The following is a 22,072-nucleotide window of genomic DNA, read 5'->3' as shown; positions in this document are numbered from 1 at the left end:
CGCAGAAGAGAGATCACATTACTCCTGTACTAGCTGCTCTCCACTGGCTTCCTGTAAGATCGAGAATCACATTTAAAATCCTTCTCCTTGCCTACAAAGCCTTAACTGGTGATGCACCATCATATCTTAAGGAGCTTAGAGTGCCATATAGTATTATAGTACCATATTACCCACTAGAGAGCTCATAGTACCATATTACCCACTAGAGAGCTCATAGTACTATACTACCTAGTGATATCACAGTATTACTGTATCACAGTACTACAGTAGTAATATTCACAGTATTACAGTAGTAATATTCACAGTATTATAGTAGTAATATTCACAGTATTACAATATCACAGTACTACAGTAGTAATATTCACAGTATTACAGTAGTAATATTCACAGTACTACAGTAGTAATATTAACAGTATTACATTAGTAATATTCACAGTATTACATTAGTAATATTCACAGTACTACAGTAGTGATATTCACAGTACTACAGTAGTAATATTCACAGTACTACAGTACTACAGTAGTAATATTCACAGTATTACATTAGTAATATTCACAGTACTACAGTAGTAATATTCACAGTACTACAGTAGTACTATTCACAGTACTACAGTAGTAATATTCACAGTACTACAGTAGTACTATTCACAGTACTACAGTAGTAATATTCACAGTACTACAGTAGTAATATTCACAGTACTACAGTAGTGATATTATTTTAGTTCCACAGTGTTTGCAGTCTTACTTTCCAGCACGCAAAGAGAGAGGATGCAGTTACCATGGAAACCCTGTGTGTGTGTGTGTGTGTGTGTGTGTGTGTGTGTGTGTGTGTGTGTGTGTGTGTGTGTGTGTGTGTGTGTGTGTGTGTGTGTGTGTGCAGGCCTGTGATTGGCTGAGGAGGCAGTGGGCGTGCAGGTTGAGTCTCTCTCTCCCACAGACGTCCAGGAGGAGAGACGGAGACGCAGCTCTCCTCACTGCTGCTCTTCCTCCTCCATCTTCTCCTCCTCTTCCTCTCTGAAACTCTTCTTCTCCTCTTTTCTGTCTTCTCTACTTCGACCTCCACACACACACACACACAGCAGGAAGGTTTAACTCTTGGCCTCCTTCACCATCATCTCCATCATCCCTGAGGAAGACAGGGAGCACCCTGACCCCTCCAGGTCGCCATGGCAACGGTCATCTGTACCCGTTTCACTGAAGAGTTTCAGATGTACGAAGAGCTGGGAAAGTGAGTATGAAGACCATCTTCGTCTTCTTCATCTTCATCTTCCTCATCCATAGTGTCAGGAAGCACGAATATCAATTATGGTCATTTTGTTTTTATTGGTTTGATGTGATGTACGTCTTGTTTTGATTTTTAATTTGTAGTCTCATATTTTTTATTATTTTTATATCATTTTAATTATTTTAAAATAGTGTGTTACATGTCCATGACATTTAGATGAGTTTAGATTTTTCTAATTATAATTATTTGGACATATTATAATTAACGTTTTTATTATTTTTCCATACATTATTTTACTTTTTTAATTATTTAAATATCCATTATTTCAATTGTATGTTTTCATTTGGAATATTTCCAATATTTTATATTTCATATTTTTATTATTATTATATTACCATCATCATATTTTATGTTTTAGTTGTTTTATGTTCCTTTAATTTACTATTTGTAAAGATCTTGTGTCTTTTTGTTTCTTCATTCAGTTGAATAGTTTATAATACATGTAATTATTACCATCATATTCAGTGGTTACACATTTAAGAAACGTTTCTCTGTTATTGACTGAAGTCTGTTTGTTTCCTGTGATTTTGATCATTTATTTATTATTGATTGTGTTAATGATCAGTTCCTTATGAATGATGATGAACGGATGGATGAGTGGATCACCTGTTTGACCCCAACCCACTCACACCCACACACACACCCACTCTCACACACACACACACACACACACACACACACACACACACACACACACACACACACACACACACACACACACACAGCCAGGTCTCTTACATAACGTGGTGTGGGTGGCAGGAGAACAGAACATCTTTCAGCAGAAAGCTTTGTGTAAAAGCTTCAGTTTCCAGGAAGATGTAATGAATACGTTACAACAACCTTATTGTTAATCATCACGCAACATTGTTCTTTATCTTTCTTTAGTCTTTTCTTTGCATAAAATAGAAGCAAAGTAGTTGCACAGAATAGACCCGCCCTGTGCACTAGGATTGGCCAGGAGGTCCTGGTCACCTGACATGTTGAGGTCTCGCTCTGACCAATCGGCTTCCCCCTTATTGAAGTTACTATTATAATATAATATAGTAATATAGATATATAACTGTCCCCCCTTCCCCTCCCCCAAAACCACTTACTGATGTACTTGAGGAAGTAGCAGTACTTGTTGTAGTAGTAGTAGTATGAATAGATAGTCTTAGTAGTAATAGTTGTATTATATGCTGGTGGATTCGCAGTAGTATGAGCATATGCTTAAGTAGTACATTTAGTATGAGCAGTAGCAGTATTACCAATAGTAGTGTTTGAAGTAGTACTAGTATTAACACGATTAGTGTTAGCAGTAGTAGTAACAATAGTAGTTTTAGCAATAGTATTAACAATAGTAATGTTAGCAATAGTATTAACAATAGTAGTGTTACTAATAGTATTAACAATAGTAATGTTATCAGTAGTATTAGCAATAGTGTTAGCAGTAGTATTAACAATAGTAGTGTTACTAAAAGTATTAACAATACTAATGTTAGCAGTAGTATTAGCAATAGTAGTGTTTGCAGTAGTATTAACAATAGTAATGCTAGCAGTAGTATGAGTAGTGTTTGCAGTAGTAGTAGTATTAGTAATGTTAGCAGTAGTAGTAGTAGTAGTAGTAATGTTAGCAGCAGTAGTAGTAGTAGTAGTAGTAGTAATAATGTTAGCAGTAGTAGTAGTAATGCTAGCAGTAGTAGTATTAGTAATGTTAGCAGTAATAGTAGTAGTAGTAGTAATGTTAGCAGTAGTAGTAGTAGTAGTAGTAGTAGTAGTAGTAGTAGTAGTAGTAGTAATGCTAGTAGTAGTAGTAGTAGTAGAAGTAGTAGTAGTAGTAGTAGTAGTGCTCTCAAGTTTTTAAGACAGGTAAGAGTGACATATCCTCCCCCAGTAGCAGTAGTTAGCAGTAATAGTAGTAGTAGTAGTAGTAGTAGTAATGTCAGCAGTAGTAGTAGTAGTAGTAGTAGTAGTAGTAATGTTAGCAGGAGCATCAACAAGTGTAGTGTTATCAGTAGTATTAACAAGAGTAATGTTAGCAGTAATAGTAGTGTTACTAGTGTTAGCAGTTGTATTAACAATAGTAATGTTAGCAGTAGTATTAACAATAGTAATGTTAGCAGTAGTATTAACAATAGGAGTGTTTGCAGTAGTATCAACAATTGTAGTGTTAGCAGTAGTATTAACAATAGCAATGTTAGCAGTAGTATTAACAATGGTAATGTTAGCAGTAGTATTAATAATAGTAATGTTAGCAGTATAATTAACAATGGTAGTGTTAGGAGACGTATTAACAACAGCAATGTTAGCAGTAGTAGGAGTAGTATTAGTAGTGTTATCAGTAGTAATAATAGTAATGTTAGCAGTAGTAGTAGTAGTAGTAGTAGTAGTAGTAGTAGTAGTAGTAGTGTTAGCAGTAGAATTAATAATAGTAATGTTAGCAGTACAATTAACAATGGTAGTGTTAGCAGAAGTATTAACAACAGCAATGTTAGCAGTAGTAGGAGTTGTATTAGTAGTGTTATCAGTAGTATTAACAATAGTAATGTTATCAGCAGTATTAGTAATGTTAGCAGTAGTAGTAGTAGTAGTAGTAGTAGTAGTAATGTTAGCATTAGGATTAACAATCATAGTGTTTGCAGTAGTATTAACAATAGTAACTTCAGCAGTAGTATTAACAATAGTAATGTTAGCAGTAGTATTAACAATAATAATGTTATCAGTAGAATTAACAATAATAATGTTAGCAGTAGTATTAACAATAGTAATGTTAGTATTAGTAATGTTAGCAGTAGTATTAGTAGTGTTAGCAGTAGTATTAACAATATTAGTGTTAGCAGTAGTAGTAGTAGTAGTAGTAGTAGTAGTAGTAGTAGTAGTAGTAGTGTTAGCAGCAGTATTAACAATAATAATGTTAGCAGCAGAATTAACAATAGTAATGTTAGCAGTAATATTAGCACAAGTAGTGTTAGCAGTAGAATTGACTACAGTAGTGTTAGCAGTATTAGTAGCAATGTTAGCAGTAGTTTTAACAACAGTAATTGAATCAGTAGTATTTACAATAGTAGTGTTAGTAGTAGTGTTACCGATACTAATGTTAACAATAGCATTAACAATACTAATAGCAGTAGTAGTAGTTGTGTTAGCAGTAGGATTACCAATAGTAGTGTTTGCACTAGTATTAACAATAGTAGTGTTAGCAGTAGATTTAACAATAGTAGTATTAGCAGTAGTAGTAGTAGTAGTAGTAGTAGTAGTAATGTTAGCAGTAGTATTAACAATATTAATGTTAGCAGTAGTATAAACAAAAGTAGTGTTTGCAGTAGAATTAACAATAGTAGTGTTAGCAGTAGTAGTAGTAATGTTAGCAGTAGTATTAACAATAGTAATGTTAGCAGTAGTATTAACAAAAGTAGTGTTAGCAGTAGAATTAACAATAGTAGTGTTAGCAGTAGTATTAACAATAGTAGTTTTAGCAGTAGTAGTAGTAATGTTAGCAGTAGTATTAACAATATTAATTTTATCAGTGGTATTTACAATAGTAGTGTTAGTAGTAGTACTACCAATACTAATGTTAACAGTAGCATTAACAATATAAATAGCAGTAGTAGTAGTGTTAGCAGTAGGATTACCAATAGTAGTGTTTGCACTAGTATTAACAATAGTAGTGTTAGCAGTAGTAGTAGTAGTGTTAGCAGTAGTATTAACAATAATAATGTTAACAGCAGATTTAACAATAGTAGTATTAACAGTAGTAGTAGTAGTAGTAATGTTAGCAGTAGTATTAACAATAGTAATGTTAGCAGTAATATAAACAAAAGTAGTGTTCGCAGTAGAATTAACAATAGTAGTGTTAGCAGTAGTAGTAGTATTGTTAGCAGTAGTATTAACAATAGTAATGTTAGCAGTAGTATTAACAAAAGTAGTGTTAGCAGTAGAATTAACAATAGTAGTGTTAGCAGTAGTATTAACAATAGTAGTGTTAGCAGTAGTAGTAGTAATGTTAGCAGTAGTATTAACAATATTAATTTTATCAGTGGTATTTACAATAGTCGTCAAACTTCTATTACAGACTCAAGGTCCAGATAATACAAAAGACATAAATAGAACAAACTACATAAAATCACAATTACAATACATAGACCTGTCAATGCTTTATAAATAGATAGCTGTACCAATGTCTCCACAAACGAGACTGGTTGCGTGTGCTATACTTTATGTTAGTAATAGTATTAACAATGCTATTGTTAACAGTAGCATTAACAATAGTACTGTAGCAGTAGTATTAGTAATGGTAGCAGTAGTATTAGTATTAGTAAAGTGTTAGTGTTAGTATTTACATGATCAGTGTTAGCATTAATATTCACATTAGCAGTTTTCACGTTAATATTCACATTAGCAGTGTTAGCTTTAATATTCACATTAGCAGTGTTAGAGTTATTCACATCAGCAGTGTATATATATATATATAAATATGTATATATATATATATATATATATATACATATACATATATATATACATATATATGTACATATGTATATATATGTATGTATGTATATATATATACATATATATATATATATATGTATATATATATATATATACATACTATATGTAGTAGCAGTACTGCAAGTAATAGTAGTAATATTATTAACATATGGGTAAGTAAAATAAGTATTAATAGAACAGTAAGAGTTGCAGTATATGCAATGGGAAAAACATTCATATTAAATGTATCTTTATTTATTTATCTTTATATATTGTAAAACAAATAAAATAATAATTAAGATATCATTTTAGAATGAAGAAAAAGCATCTTGGAAAAATGTGACATTGTTTTGTTTCTCATTGTAAAAAAGTGATTGGTTCCTCCCTCTGTGTTTCCAGGGGAGCGTTTTCAGTGGTGCGGCGCTGTGTGAAGGTGCTGTCGGGCCAAGAGTACGCCGCCAAGATCATCAACACCAAGAAGCTCTCTGCCAGAGGTGAGGACATGCAGGACGACTGCAGGATATCAATACACATATCAATACACATATCAATACACGTATCAATACATGTATCAATACACATTTCAATACACATAGCAATACATGCATCGATACACGTATCGATACATGTATCAATATACATATCAATACATATAGCAATACATGTAATAATACACGTATCAATACGTGTATCAATACTATTAATGCATATATCAATACACGTATCAATACACATATCAATACACATAGCAATACTATCAATGCATGTATCAATACTATCAATACACATATCAATACTGTCAATACACATATCAATACATGTATCAATACTATCAATACACACATCAATACATGGAACAATACATGTATCAATACTATCAATACACATCAATACACATATCAATACACAAATCAATACACGTATCAATACTATCAATACATGTATCAATACACATATCAATACTATCAATACACATATCAATACACATATCAACACACGTACCAATACTATCAATACATGTATCAATGCACATATCAATACACATATCAATAAACATAGCAATACTATCAACACACGTATCAATACACATATCAATACTATCAATACATGTATCAATACACATATCAACACTATCAATACATGTATCAATACACGTAGCAATACACGTATCAATACTATCAATACACGTATCAATAAACATATCCACAGATCAGAGCTCTCCTGAGTTACATAATGAAGCAGCAGTTCCTCTGACAGGAAGTAGAGGTTAGCATACTTGCTAACATTAGCATCAATATGTGTTGGTTTTGTCAGATCATCAGAAGCTGGACCGCGAAGCTCGAATCTGTCGTTTACTGAAGCACCCGAACATCGGTGAGTACTACTACTACTACTCTTAGTACTACTACTACTGCTCTGAGTACTACTACTACTACTCTGAGTACTACTACTACTACTCTTAGTACTACTAATACTGCTCTGAGTACTACTACTACTGCTCTGAGTACTACTACTACTGCTCTTAGTACTACTACTACTACTCTTAGTACTACTACTACTGCTCTGAGTACTACTACTACTACTCTTAGTACTACTAATACTGCTCTTAGTACTACTACTGCTCTGAGTACTACTACTACTGCTCTTAGTACTACTACTACTACTACTACTACTCTTAGTACTACTACTACTACTCTTAGTACTACTAATACCTTTCTGAGTACTACTACTACTACTGCTCTGAGTATTACTACTACTGCTCTTAGTACTACTACTACTACTCTTTGTACTACTACTACTACTACTCTTAGTACTACTACTACTGCTCTGAGTACTACTACTACTCTTAGTAATACTACTACTACTCTGAGTATTACTACTACTGCTCTGAGTACTACTACTACTGCTCTGAGTACTACTACTACGACTACTCTTAGTACTAATAATAATACTGCTCTTAGTACTAATACTACTCTTAGTACTAATAATACTACTACTCTTAGTACTAATACTACTACTACTCTTAGTACTACTAATACTACTCTTAGTACTAATACTACTACTCTTAGTACTAATACTACAACTACTCTTAGTACTAATACTAATACTACTCTTAGTACTAATACTACTACTACTCTTATTACTAATACTACTACTCTTAGTACTAATACTACTGCTCTTAGTACTAATACGACTACTGCTCTTAGTACTAATACTAATACTACTCTTAGTACTAATACTAATACTCCTGCTCTTAGTACTAATACTACTACTGCTCTTCGTACTAATACTAATACTACTCTTAGTACTAATGCTACTACTGCTCTTAGTACTAATACTACTCTTAGTACTAATGCTACTACTGCTCTTAGTACTAATACTACTCTTAGTACTAATACTAATACTATTCTTAGTACTAATACTAATACTACTCTTAGTACTAATACTACTACTACTACTCTTAGTACTAATGCTACTACTACTCTTAGTACTAATACTAATACTACTCTTAGTACTAATACTACTACTACTCTTAGTACTAATACTACTACTCTTAGTACTAATACTAATACTACTGCTCTTAGTACTAATACTACTACTGCTCTTAGTACTAATACTAATCCTACTCTTAGTACTAATACTACTACTGCTCTTAGTACTAATACTAATCCTACTCTTAGTACTAATACTACTACTACTCTTAGTACTAATACTACTGCTCTTAGTACTAATACTACTACTGCTCTTCGTACTAATGCTACTACTGCTCTTAGTACTAATACTAATACTACTCTTAGTACTAATACTACTACTACTACTCTTAGTACTAATGCTACTACTACTCTTAGTACTAATACTACTACTACTACTCTTAGTACTAATGCTAATACTACTCTTAGTTCTAATACTACTTCTCTTAGTACTAATACTACTCTTAGTACTAATACTACTGCTCTTAGTAATAATACTACTACTACTCTTAATGCTACTATTACTTATACTACTCCTAATACTACTATTATTATGACTAATAATACTAGTTGTAATACTACTAGTACTACTAATATTACTATTAATACTACTATTACTACTGTTAATGCTACTCCTAATACTACTATTACTATGACTAATAATACTACTATTACTACTAATATTACTATTAATACTACTATTACTACTCTTAATACTACTCTTATTACTACTATTAATACTTCATGTTGATGGTGAAGATGATGAGGACCCCTTCCTGTCTGTCCTTCACAATAAAAGCCTCTTTCTTTAAAACCAAGTGCTTTATTAAAGCGACAGGAACTGAACCAGGATCAGTCTTTAAATATGACCTCACCCACCCAGCCAATCAGGAGGCTGCAGCTGAACCTGTCGTCCAATCAGGGCTTTGTGTGGGCAGGTGATGCTCCACAGACACTGAGGAGTGTTATGCAACTGTGTGTGTGTGTGTGTGTGTGTGTGCGTGTGTGCGTGTGTGCGTGTGCGTGTGCGTGTGTGTGCGTGTGTGTGTGTGTGGGAGGAGAGAGGTTTTTGATGCCTTCACCTAAGGACACTGTTGCCTAGCAACACTCTCACTCTCTCACACACACACACACACACACACACACACCTGTGTGAAATAACTCCTACACAGTAATGCAGTTGGATTTGATTTTATTACACAATAAAGTGTCCACATTCAGACGTTGTACTGCCGTGTTAATACGGCAGTACTGGTACAAGTACTAGTTGTACAAGTACCAGTTGTACTCCTGTACACGTAGTACTTGTACCTTCTGTTTGCTGTGATGGCGTTAATCCCTTCATGTTTACTTCATGAATGATGTGTTTGATGTGGGATAGGAGAACAGGGTCATACCGTGTTAGCCTAGCTTAGCATGTAGAGACTGACTGCTAGCTTAGCTTGTAGCATCCTGACAGCTCATCTCTGATTGGCTCATGAGATTATTTGCTTCTTGCAGTGCGGCTCCATGACAGCATCTCAGAGGAGCTCCATCATTACCTCATCTTTGACCTGTGAGTGCTGCTGACGAGTTTGTGATGTCACTTCCTGTTCCATGACCGTGTGTCTGCTCTAAATGACCAGTGTGTGATGTCACTTCCTGTCCCATGACCATGTGTCTGCTCTAAATGACTAGTGTGTGATGTCACTTCCTGTTCCATGACCATGTGTCTGCTCTAAATGACCAGTGTGTGATGTCACTTCCTGTTCCATGACCGTGTGTCTGCTCTAAATGACCAGTGTGTGATGTCACTTCCTGTTCCATGACTGTGTGTCTGCTCTAAATGACCGGTGTGTGATGTCACTTCCTGTTCCATGACCGTGTGTCTGCTCTAAATGACCAGTGTGTGATGTCACTTCCTGTTCCATGACTGTGTGTCCTGCTCTTCGTCTCTCAGGGTGACGGGTGGAGAGCTGTTTGAAGATATCGTAGCCAGAGAATATTACAGTGAAGCTGACGCCAGGTAAGAAATACACATTAATAAATGTGCCACCCATGACCTGTGACCTGTGACCTCTGACCTCTGACCTGTGACCTCTGTCTCTCTGTGAACAGTCACTGTATCCAGCAGATTTTGGAGGCGGTGCTACATTGTCACCAGATGGGCGTCGTCCACCGAGACCTGAAGGTACCAGTCTGGCTGGAGTTAGCATGTTAGCATGTTAGCCTGTCTCATGTAAAATGAAAGTTACGAAGGTAACTACGGTTCTATGAATCCTGGATGACCGCCAGAGGCAACACTGGATATCTTCTGTCTCGCGCATGCGCAAGTCGAGTATTTATAACAACATAGTCACAGGTGACCTCTGATGACCCCCAGGCGGGTATCAGTTCCGGCGTCATCCTGAGATCAGTCCTGCGGAATCTTCTCACGAGATCACGAGATTCCGAGTGACCAAGAACTGGCTGGGATCGGAATGCTAGATCCAACCACCTAGTCGCAATTAGGGTTGGGTACCGAGAACCGGTGCCAGTATGGCACCGGTACCTACCGGACCGAAAAGCAACGCAGATTTCGGTGCTTCCTTCCGGTGCCTGAGCCGATTTAAATACTTTTTTTTTTACACTACTCTGTAAGTTGCACGGTATATAGATACTAAAAAGGTAGCGCGGTGCCCGCACGCTAAAAACGATTATTAGAATAGCGGATCAGAGCGCACTGCTGCTCCGCTCTCTGTCCGCCTGCATGCAGAGCGGGGCTCCAGGGGCGGGGCTCCAGGGGGCGGGGCTCCATGGGGCGGGGCTCCAGGGGGCGGGGCTCCAGGGGGCGGGGCTTCCAGCGCTCACACACACAGTGCGCGCACGCAGAGATCGCTGCAGACACGAGCACGAGCTTTTGAACGCCGTCCTCGGCTTGATGGAACAAATCTCTCCAGTTGATATTAATGGTGATGTGTAGTCCATAAAGCAGCAGTTTTAGGATCCAACAGAGTCTGAGTTCTGTTGCACACGGTCCCATCAGGCCATGATGCTTGTGTCTGTTCTTTTTTTAAATATATATTTTTATAGTTTGAAGTTAAAAGGTTTGAAGCTGTAGTTTGAAGTGTGTTTTGTATGTACTTATTTATTTATATCTATAGTATACTTTAAACAGTTAATAATATTGTTCAATTTGAAGGAAAAAAATTGCCTTGGCAATAAAAAAGTATCGGTTCAGGCACCGTTTAGGCACCGGTATCGTTTTAAAAGTATCGGTTTAGCACCAGTATCGGAAAAAACCCAAACGATACCCATCCCTAGTCGCAATAGGAGGCCTGGTGATGACAGAAGACATGTACTCTGTCCGGCTTGCTCATGTACACCAATGGGCAGAATTGCCATGTTAGCATCTCTCATGTACACCAATGGACAGAATTACCATGTTAGCATCTATCATGTACACCAATGGGCAGAATTGCCATGTTAGCATCTCTCATGTACACCAATGGACAGAATTACTATGTTAGCATCTATCATATACACCAATGGGCAGAGTTAGCATGTTAGCATCTCATCTGTGTCTCCAGCCAGAGAACCTACTGCTGGCCTCGAAGTCGAAAGGAGCAGCGGTGAAACTGGCTGACTTCGGCCTGGCCATCGAGGTGGAGGGAGACCAGCAGGCCTGGTTTGGTAAGACCCTACAGATACTAACTATAGACCTGAACCAGCCCTAACTATAGACCTGAACCAGCCCTAACTGTAGACCTGAACCAGCCCTAACTATAGACCTGAACCAGTCCTAACTATAGACCTGAACCAGCCCTAACTATAGACCTGAACCAGCCCTAACTATAAACCTGAACCAGCCCTAACTATAGACCTGAACCAGCCCTAACTATAGACCTGAACCAGTCCTAACTATAGACCTGAACCAGTCCTAACTATAGACCTGAACCAGTCTAACTATAGACCTGAACCAGTCCTAACTATAGACCTCAACCAGTCCTAACTATAGACCTGAACCAGTCCTAACTATAGACCTGAACCAGCCCTAACTATAGACCTGAACCAGCCCTAACTATAGACCTGAACCAGTCCTAACTATAGACCTGAACCAGCCCTAACTATAGACATGAACCAGCCCTGACTATAAACCTGAACCAGCCCTAACTATAGACCTGAACCAGCCCTAACTATGAACCTGAACCAGTCCTAACTATAGACCTGAACCAGTCCTAACTATAGACCTGAACCAGTCCTAACTATAGACCTGAACCAGTCTAACTATAGACCTGAACCAGCCCTAACTATAGACCTGAACCAGCCCTAACTATAGACCTGAACCAGTCCTAACTATAGACCTGAACCAGTCCTAACTATAGACCTCAACCAGTCCTAACTATAGACCTGAACCAGCCCTAACTATAGACCTGAACCAGTCCTAACTATAGACCTGAACCAGCCCTAACTATAGACCTGAACCAGCCCTAACTATAAACCTGAACCAGCCCTAACTATAGACCTGAACCAGCCCTAACTATGAACCTGAACCAGTCCTAACTATAGACCTGAACCAGTCCTAACTATAGACCTGAACCAGTCCTAACTATAGACCTGAACCAGTCTAACTATAGACCTGAACCAGTCCTAACTATAGACCTGAACCAGTCCTAACTATAGACCTCAACCAGTCCTAACTATAGACCTGAACCAGCCCTAACTATAGACCTGAACCAGCCCTAACTATAGACCTGAACCAGCCCTAACTATAGACCTGAACCAGTCCTAACTATAGACCTGAACCAGCCCTAACTATAGACCTGAACCAGCCCTAACTATAAACCTGAACCAGCCCTAACTATAGACCTGAACCAGCCCTAACTATGAACCTGAACCAGTCCTAACTATAGACCTGAACCAGCCCTAACTATGAACCTGAACCAGTCCTAACTATAGACCTGAACCAGTCCTAACTATAGACCTGAACCAGTCTAACTATAGACCTGAACCAGTCCTAACTATAGACCTGAACCAGTCCTAACTATAGACCTCAACCAGTCCTAACTATAGACCTGAACCAGCCCTAACTATAGACCTGAACCAGTCCTAACTATAGACCTGAACCAGTCCTAACTATAGACCTGAACCAGCCCTAACTATAGACCTGAACCAGCCCTAACTATAAACCTGAACCAGTCCTAACTATAGACCTGAACCAGTCCTAACTATAGACCTGAACCAGCCCTAACTATAGACCTGAACCAGTCCTAACTATAAACCTGAACCAGCCCTAACTATAGACCTGAACCAGTCCTAACTATAAACCTGAACCAGCCCTAACTATAGACCTGAACCAGTCCTAACTATAGACCTGAACCAGTCCTAACTATAGACCTGAACCAGTCCTAACTATAGACCTGAACCAGTCCTATCTATAAACCTGAACCAGCCCTAACTATAGACCTGAACCAGTCTAACTATAGACCTGAACCAGCCCTAACTATAGACCTGAACCAGTCCTAACTATAGACCTGAACCAGTCCTAACTATAGACCTGAACCAGCCCTAACTATAAACCTGAACCAGCCCTAACTATAGACCTGAAACAGCCCTAACTATAGACCTGAACCAGTCCTAACTATAGACCTGAACCAGTCCTATCTATAAACCTGAACCAGTCCTATCTATAAACCTGAACCAGCCCTAACTATAGACCTGAACCAGCCCTAACTATAGACCTGAACCAGCCCTTAACTATAGACCTGAACCAGCCCTAAACTATAGACCTGAACCAGCCCTAACAATAGACCTGAACCAGTCCTAACTATAGACCTGAACCAGCCCTAACTATAAACCTGAACCAGTCCTAACTATAGACCTGAACCAGTCCTAACTATAGACCTGAACCAGTCCTAACTATAGACCTCAACCAGTCCTAACTATAGACCTCAACCAGTCCTAGCTATAAACCTGAACCAGTCCTAACTATAGACCTCAACCAGTCCTAGCTATAAACCTGAACCAGCCCTAACTATAGACCTGAACCAGTCTAACTATAGACCTGAACCAGCCCTAACTATAAACCTGAACCAGTCTAACTATAGACCTGAACCAGTCTAACTATAGACCTGAACCAGCCCTAACTATAGACCTGAACCAGTCCTAACTATAGACCTGAACCAGTCTAACTATAGACCTGAACCAGTCCTAACTATAGACCTGAACCAGTCTAACTATAGACCTGAACCAGCCCTAACTATAGACCTGAACCAGTCCTAACTATAGACCTCAACCAGCCCTAACTATAGACCTCAACCAGCCCTAACTATAGACCTGAACCAGTCCTAACTATAGACCTCAACCAGCCCTAACTATAAACCTGAACCAGTCCTAACTATAGACCTCAACCAGTCCTAACTATAGACCTCAACCAGTCCTAACTATAGACCTCAACCAGTCCTAACTATAGACCTGAACCAGTCCTAACTATAGACCTCAACCAGCCCTAACTATAGACCTGAACCAGCCCTAACTATAGACCTGAACCAGTCTAACTATAGACCTGAACCAGCCCTAACTATAGACCTGAACCAGCCCTAACTATAGACCTGAACCAGCCCTAACTATAAACCTCAACCAGCCCTAACTATAAACCTCAACCAGCCCTAACTATAAACCTCAACCAGTCCTAACTATAAACCTGAACCAGTCCTAACTATAGACCTGAACCAGTCCTAACCCTAACCTGAACCAGCCCTAACTATAGACCTGAACCAGTCCTAACTATAGACCTGAACCAGCCCTAACCCTAACCTGAACCAGTCCTAACTATAAACCTGAACCAGCTCTAACTATAAACCTGAGTCAGCTCTAACTATAGACCTGAACCAGTCCTAACTATAGACCTGAACCAGTCCTAACTATAGACCTGAACCAGTCCTAACTATAGACCTGAACCAGTCCTAACTATAGACCTCAACCAGCCCTAACTATAGACCTCAACCAGCCCTAGCTATAGACCTGAACCAGTCCTAACTATAGACCTCAACCAGCCCTAACTATAAACCTGAACCAGTCCTAACTATAGACCTCAACCAGTCCTAACTATAGACCTCAACCAGTCCTAACTATAGACCTCAACCAGTCCTAACTATAGACCTGAACCAGTCCTAACTATAGACCTCAACCAGCCCTAACTATAGACCTGAACCAGCCCTAACTATAGACCTGAACCAGTCTAACTATAGACCTGAACCAGCCCTAACTATAGACCTGAACCAGCCCTAACTATAGACCTGAACCAGCCCTAACTATAAACCTCAACCAGCCCTAACTATAAACCTCAACCAGCCCTAACTATAAACCTCAACCAGTCCTAACTATAAACCTGAACCAGTCCTAACTATAGACCTGAACCAGTCCTAACCCTAACCTGAACCAGCCCTAACTATAGACCTGAACCAGTCCTAACTATAGATCTGAACCAGCCCTAACCCTAACCTGAACCAGTCCTAACTATAAACCTGAACCAGCTCTAACTATAAACCTGAGTCAGCTCTAACTATAGACCTGAACCAGTCCTAACTATAGACCTGAACCAGCTCTAACTATAAACCTGAGTCAGCTCTAACTATAGACCTGAACCAGCCCTAACCATAGTGTGTGTGTGTGTGTGTGTGTGTGTGTGTGTGTGTGTGTGTGTGTGTGTGTGTGTGTGTGTGTGTGTGTGTGTGTGTGTGTTTACAGGCTTTGCGGGGACCCCTGGTTATCTGTCCCCAGAGGTTTTGAGGAAGGACCCTTATGGCAAAGCCGTGGACCTTTGGGCTTGTGGTCAGATTCTATTCTGCTTCTACTCTACTACTGTTTCCTTGTTTCCTTGTGTCCTTGTTTCCTCTCCTCTCTCAGGTGTATGGGTCTCAGGTGTCTCTCTCTCCCTCAGGTGTGATTCTCTACATCTTATTGGTCGGTTATCCTCCGTTCTGGGATGAAGATCAACATCGTCTCTACCAGCAGATCAAAGCTGGAGCCTATGATGTAGGTCACATGACCTCCCCTTCCTCCTCCTCTCCTCCTCTCCTCCTCTCCTCCTCCTCCTCCTCCTCCTCCTCCTCCTCCTCCTCCTCCTCCTCTCCTCCTCCTCCTCTCCTCCTCCTCCTCCTCCTCTCTCCTCTCCTCATCCTCTCCTCTCCTCCTCCTCTCCTCAAACTCAGATATTTGTCTTTTAATGAGTTATTAAAAAGAGTGATATATACATATTATTCTCTCCTCCTCTCCCTCTATAGTTCCCTTCCCCTGAATGGGACACCGTGACTCCTGAAGCCAAAGACCTCATAAACAAGATGTTGACCATCAACCCGTCTAAAAGGATCACAGCAGCCGAGGCGCTCAAACACCCCTGGATCTCTGTGAGGCTCTCTGTGTACTTATACACACAATATGTGTACATGTATCTGAGTATGTGTGTATCGTGTACATGTACACACGGTGATGATGTTCCTCTTCCTCTCAGCATCGCTCCACGGTGGCGTCCTGTATGCACCGACAGGAGACGGTCGAGTGTCTGAAGAAGTTCAACGCAAGGAGGAAACTCAAGGTAGGCCACATGTTAGAGGTCACATGTTAGAGGTCACATGTTAGAGGTCACATGTTAGAGGCCACATGTTAGAGGTCACATGTTAGAGGCCACATGTTAGAGGTCACATGTTAGAGGCCACATGTTAGAGGTCACATGTCAGAGGCCACATGTTAGAGGCCACATGTTAGAGGTCACATGTTAGAGGTCACATGTTAGAGGTCACATGTTAGAGGCCACATGTTAGAGGTCACATGTCAGAGGCCACATGTTAGAGGCCACATGTTAGAGGTCACATGTTAGAGGTCACATGTCTCATGTTAGAGGTCACATGTCTTATGTTAGAGGTCACATGTTAGAGGTCACATGTCTCATGTTAGAGGTCACATGTCTCATGTTAGAGGTCACATGTCTCATGTTAGAGGTCACGTGTCATGTTAGAGGTCACATGTGTCATGTTAGAGGTCACATGTGTCATGTTAGAGGTCACATGTCTCATGTTAGAGGTCACATGTCACATGTTAGAGGTCACATGTTAGAGGTCACATGCCTCATGTTAGAGGTCACATGTTAGAGGTCACATGTCTCATGTTAGAGGTCACATGTCTTATGTTAGCGGTCACATGTTAGAGGTCACATGTCCCATGTTAGAGGTCACATGTCTTATGTAAGAGGTCACATGTTAGAGGTCACATGTCTCATGTTAGAGGTCACATGTCTTATGTTAGAGGTCACATGTTAGAGGTCACATGTCTCATGTTAGAGGTCACATGTCTCATGTTAGAGGTCACATGTGTCATGCTAGAGGTCACATGTCTCATGTTAGAGGTCACATGTGTCATGTTAGAGGTCACATGTGTCATGTTAGAGGTCACATGTCTCATGTTAGAGGTCACATGTCTTATGTTAGAGGTCACATGTTAGAGGTCACATGTTAGAGGTCACATGTCTCATGTTAGAGGTCACATGTCTCATGTGTCATGTTAGAGGTCACATGTCTCATGTTAGAGGTCAAATGTGTCATGTTAGAGGTCACATGTCTCATGTTATAGGTCACATGTTAGAGGTCACATGTTAGAGGTCACATGTTAGAGGCCACATGTTAGAGGTCACATGTTAGAGGTCACATGTTAGAGGTCACATGTCTCATGTTAGAGGTCACATGTTAGAGGCCACATGTTAGAGGTCACATGTTAGAGGTCACATGTTAGAGGTCACATGTCTCATGTTAGAGGTCACATGTTAGAGGTCACATGTTAGAGGTCATATGTTAGAGGTCACATGTTAGAGGTCACATGTTAGAGGTCACATGTTAGAGGCCACATGTTAGAGGTCACATGTTAGAGGTCACATGTCTCATGTTAGAGGTCACATGTTAGAGGTCACATGTCTCATGTTAGAGGTCACATGTCTTATGTTAGAGGTCACATGTTAGAGGTCACATGTCTCATGTTAGAGGTCACATGTTAGAGGCCACATGTTAGAGGTCACATGTTAGAGGTCACATGTTAGAGGTCACATGTCTCATGTTAGAGGTCACATGTTAGAGGTCACATGTTAGAGGTCATATGTTAGAGGTCACATGTTAGAGGTCACATGTTAGAGGTCACATGTTAGAGGCCACATGTTAGAGGTCACATGTCTCATGTTAGAGGTCACATGTTAGAGGTCACATGTCTCATGTTAGAGGTCACATGTCTTATGTTAGAGGTCACATGTTAGAGGTCACATGTCTCATGTTAGAGGTCACATGTCTCATGTTAGAGGTCACATGTGTCATGCTAGAGGTCACATGTCTCATGTTAGAGGTCACATGTGTCATGTTAGAGGTCACATGTCTCATGTTAGAGGTCACATGTCTCATGTTAGAGGTCACATGTCTTATGTTAGAGGTCACATGTTAGAGGTCACATGTCTCATGTTAGAGGTCACATGTCTCATGTTAGAGGTCACATGTGTCATGTTAGAGGTCACATGTCTCATGTTAGAGGTCACATGTGTCATGTTAGAGGTCACATGTGTCATGTTAGAGGTCACATGTCTGATGTTAGAGGTCACATGTCTCATGTTAGAGGTCACATGTCTTATGTTAGAGGTCACATGTTAGAGGTCACATGTCTCATGTTAGAGGTCACATGTTAGAGGTCACATGTCTCATGTTAGAGGTCACATGTCTTATGTTAGCGGTCACATGTTAGAGGTCACATGTCCCATGTTAGAGGTCACATGTCTCATCTTAGAGGTCACATGTTAGAGGTCACATGTCTCATGTTAGAGGTCACATGTCTTATGTTAGCGGTCACATGTTAGAGGTCACATGTCCCATGTTAGAGGTCACATGTCTCATGTTAGAGGTCACATGTTAGAGGTCACATGTCTCATGTTAGAGGTCACATGTCTCATGTTAGAGGTCACATGTCTTATGTTAGAGGTCACATGTTAGAGGTCACATGTGTCATGCTAGAGGTCACATGTCTCATGTTAGAGGTCACATGTGTCATGTTAGAGGTCACATGTGTCATGTTAGAGGTCACACGCCTCATGTTAGAGGTCACATGTTAGAGGTCAAATGTCTCATGTTAGAGGTCACATGTCTCATGTTAGAGGTCAAATGTGTCATGTTTGATTTCACATGTCCTTTCTTCCTCCCTTCATATCGTCCTTCCTTCCTCCTTTCCTCTCTACCTTTCTTTTGGTAATTCCTTCCCTCATCTCCTTCCTGTGTTCCTCGTCTCCTTTCCTTCAGGGAGCCATCCTGACCACCATGTTGGCCACCAGGAATTTCTCTGGTAAGATAATCAGCTGCTCTGATTGTTGTGGGTTTGACCTTTGACCTGCTTGTGTCTCAGTAGCAGAGCCGACCAATCAGCTGTCGGCTTACACAAAATTACTAGGTTAACGCTGTGTGTGTGTGCGCGCGTGTGAGTGTGTGTGTGTGTGTGTGTGTGTGTGTGTGTGTGTGTGTGTGTGCGTGTGTGTGTGTGTGTGTGTGTGTGTGTGTGTGTGCGTGTGTTGTTTGAGTATTAGAGAGATAGCAGCAGCTGTCGTAACGTTTTAAACACATTTAGGATACTAGAGACCTATAAATACCATGCAGTCCACCAAGAGAGACAGACAGGAAGAGAGACAGACAGAGAGAGAGACAGACAGGAAGAGAAAGAGACAGACAGGAAGAGAGACAGACAGGAAGAGAGAGAGACAGACAGAGAGAGGTAGAGAGAGGTAGAGAGACGGGTAGAGACAGACGGAGAGAGAGACAGACGGACAGAGAGACAGACAGGAAGAGAGAGACAGACAGACAGAGAGACAGACAGACAGGAAGAGAGAGACAGACAGACAGAGAGACAGACAGGAAGAGAGAGAGACAGACAGAGAGAGGTAGAGAGAGGTAGATAGACGGGTAGAGACAGGCGGAGAGAGAGACAGACATACAGACACACTTTTCACTTGTTAGTTGATGATAACATGTTCATATTAATATCAGTGACTTCAGAGTGAACGGACAGGAACGTGTCTCTCTCTCCAACTGTCTCACCTTCAACCTAAATCTGTCCTCAAGTGTCTCAGTGACCAGCCCTGCTGTCTGTCTGTCTGTCTGTCTGTCTGTCTGTCTGCCTGCATTCAGCAGTCAGACTCACAGGCAGGAATCAGTTCTGCAATTTTTCTTTTTGTTTAATTTCCAATCTGTCTGTCTTTTATTTTGAAGTACTTCCTGTCAGTTTGCCAGAGGGCACGTAGGCAGCAATGCCGTCGCTCCTCTTTAGCGCGTTTGTTCCTTTCTTTCTGACTCTGGTGCTTCTTTTCCTCTTCGTCCTCGTCCCTCGTTCAGGAGGAAAGAGCGGCAACAAGAAGGCCGACGGTGTCAAGGTAACGCCTGCGGGTGGTTGTTGTTGTTATTGTGGTTGTTGGTGTTGTTGTGGTTGTGATTGTGGTTATTGGTGTGGTTGTGGTGGTTGTTGGTGTTGTTGTGATTGTGGTGGTGGTTGTTGTGGTTGTTGTTGTGATTGTGGTTGTTTTTGTGATTGTGGTTGTTGTGGTTATTGGTGTGGTTGTTGTGATTGTGGTTATTGGTGTGGTTGTTGTTGTGATTGTGGTGGTTGTTGGTGTGGTTGTGGTGGTTGTCTTTGGTGTGGTTGTTGTTGTGATTGTGGTGGTTGTTGGTGTGGTGGTTGTCATTGGTGTGGTTGTTGTTGGTGTGGTTGTTGTTGTGATTGTGGTTATTGGTGTGGATGTTGTTGTGGTTTTGATTGTTGCTGTTGTTGGTGTGGTTGTGGTGGTTGTCATTGGTGTGGTTGTTGTTGCTGTGGTTGTTGTGGTGGTTGTTGTTGTGGTTGTTGTTGTGGTGGTTGTTGTGGTTGTTATGGTTTTGGTTGTTGTGGTAGTTGTTGTTGTGGTTGTGGTGGTTGTCGTTGTTGTTGGTGTGGTTGTGATGGTTGTTGTTGTTGTGGTGGTTGTTGTTGTGGTTGTTGGTTGCTGTGGTTGTGGTGGTTGTTGTAGTTGTTGGTGTGGTGGTTTCGTTGTTGTTGGTGTCGTTGTTATGGTTTTCGTTGTGGTTGTTGTAGTTGTTGGTGTGGTTGTAGTGGTTGTCATTGTTGTTGTGGTTGTTGTGGTGGTTGTTGGTTGATGTGGTTGTTATTGTTGTTGTAGTTGCTGTGGTTGTTATTGTTGTTATTGTTGTTGTGGTTGTTGTTGTAGTTGTTGTTGTGGTTGTTGTTGTAGTGGTTATTGTGGTTCTTGTAGTTGTTGTGGTTGTTGTTGTTGTAGTGGTTGTTGTGGTGGTTGTTGTTGTGGTTGTTGGTTGTTGTTGTTTATTGTTGTTGTGGTTGTTGGTGTGGTTGTGGTGGTTGTCGTTGTTGTTGGTGTGGTTGTGGTGGTTGTTGTGGTTGTTATTGTTGTTGTGGTTGTTGCTGTGGTTGTTATTGTGGTTGTGGTGGTTGTCGTTGTTGTTTGATGTGGTTGTGGTGGTTGTCGTTGTTGTGGTTGTTGGTTGCTGTGGTTGTTATTGTTTATTGTTGTTGTGGTTGTTGTTGTCGTCCTTGCTCTCCTGTCAGGAAGACATTGAATCCTCTCACAGCTTCACACTAACGTTTTAGCTTTAAGAAGAAGAAAAAAGAAACACGTTCTTTCTGCTTTAGTGTCTCTGATTGGCTCACAGAAGATAAGACCCGCCTCTTTGAGTTTGACAGCCAATCAAGGGCCGACGTGAAATCAGATTTCTGAATGAGCTGATCAGCCCTTTGTTGTTGTTGTTGTTTTAGGAATCATCTGAGAGCACAAACACCACCATCGAGGATGAAGACACCAGAGGTACAC

General features: G+C 40.2%; 1 protein-coding gene across 3 annotated transcripts in view; it reads left to right on the top strand.

The window, feature by feature from the left end:
• Positions 1 to 1,166: 1,166 nt before the first annotated feature.
• camk2a (calcium/calmodulin-dependent protein kinase II alpha) overlaps positions 1,167 to 22,072 on the top strand; it is a gene marked incomplete at both ends in the record, with an annotated part of 22,249 nt that continues 1,343 nt past the window's right edge. Inside the window, 14 exons of one of the 3 annotated variants that reach the window (XM_079237434.1) lie at positions 1,167 to 1,228; positions 6,155 to 6,249; positions 7,070 to 7,129; positions 9,727 to 9,781; positions 10,166 to 10,231; positions 10,324 to 10,396; positions 11,775 to 11,877; positions 15,934 to 16,017; positions 16,127 to 16,221; positions 16,470 to 16,592; positions 16,697 to 16,780; positions 19,506 to 19,548; positions 20,592 to 20,626; positions 22,018 to 22,066. In XM_079237434.1, the coding sequence (XP_079093560.1) occupies positions 1,167 to 1,228; positions 6,155 to 6,249; positions 7,070 to 7,129; positions 9,727 to 9,781; positions 10,166 to 10,231; positions 10,324 to 10,396; positions 11,775 to 11,877; positions 15,934 to 16,017; positions 16,127 to 16,221; positions 16,470 to 16,592; positions 16,697 to 16,780; positions 19,506 to 19,548; positions 20,592 to 20,626; positions 22,018 to 22,066 (1,027 nt within the window). Of the gene's footprint in view, positions 1,229 to 6,154; positions 6,250 to 7,069; positions 7,130 to 9,726; positions 9,782 to 10,165; positions 10,232 to 10,323; positions 10,397 to 11,774; positions 11,878 to 15,933; positions 16,018 to 16,126; positions 16,222 to 16,469; positions 16,593 to 16,696; positions 16,781 to 19,505; positions 19,549 to 20,588; positions 20,627 to 22,017; positions 22,067 to 22,072 lie in introns of all 3 variants that reach the window. The other 2 variants (XM_079237433.1, XM_079237435.1) reach the window with 2 other exon arrangements.

This window comes from Taurulus bubalis (assembly GCF_910589615.1).
Source record: "Taurulus bubalis genome assembly, chromosome: 2".
Taxonomy (NCBI): domain Eukaryota; kingdom Metazoa; phylum Chordata; class Actinopteri; order Perciformes; family Cottidae; genus Taurulus; species Taurulus bubalis.
Note: the sequence above shows the minus strand (reverse complement) of the source record. Positions and strands in the feature narration are given on the sequence as shown.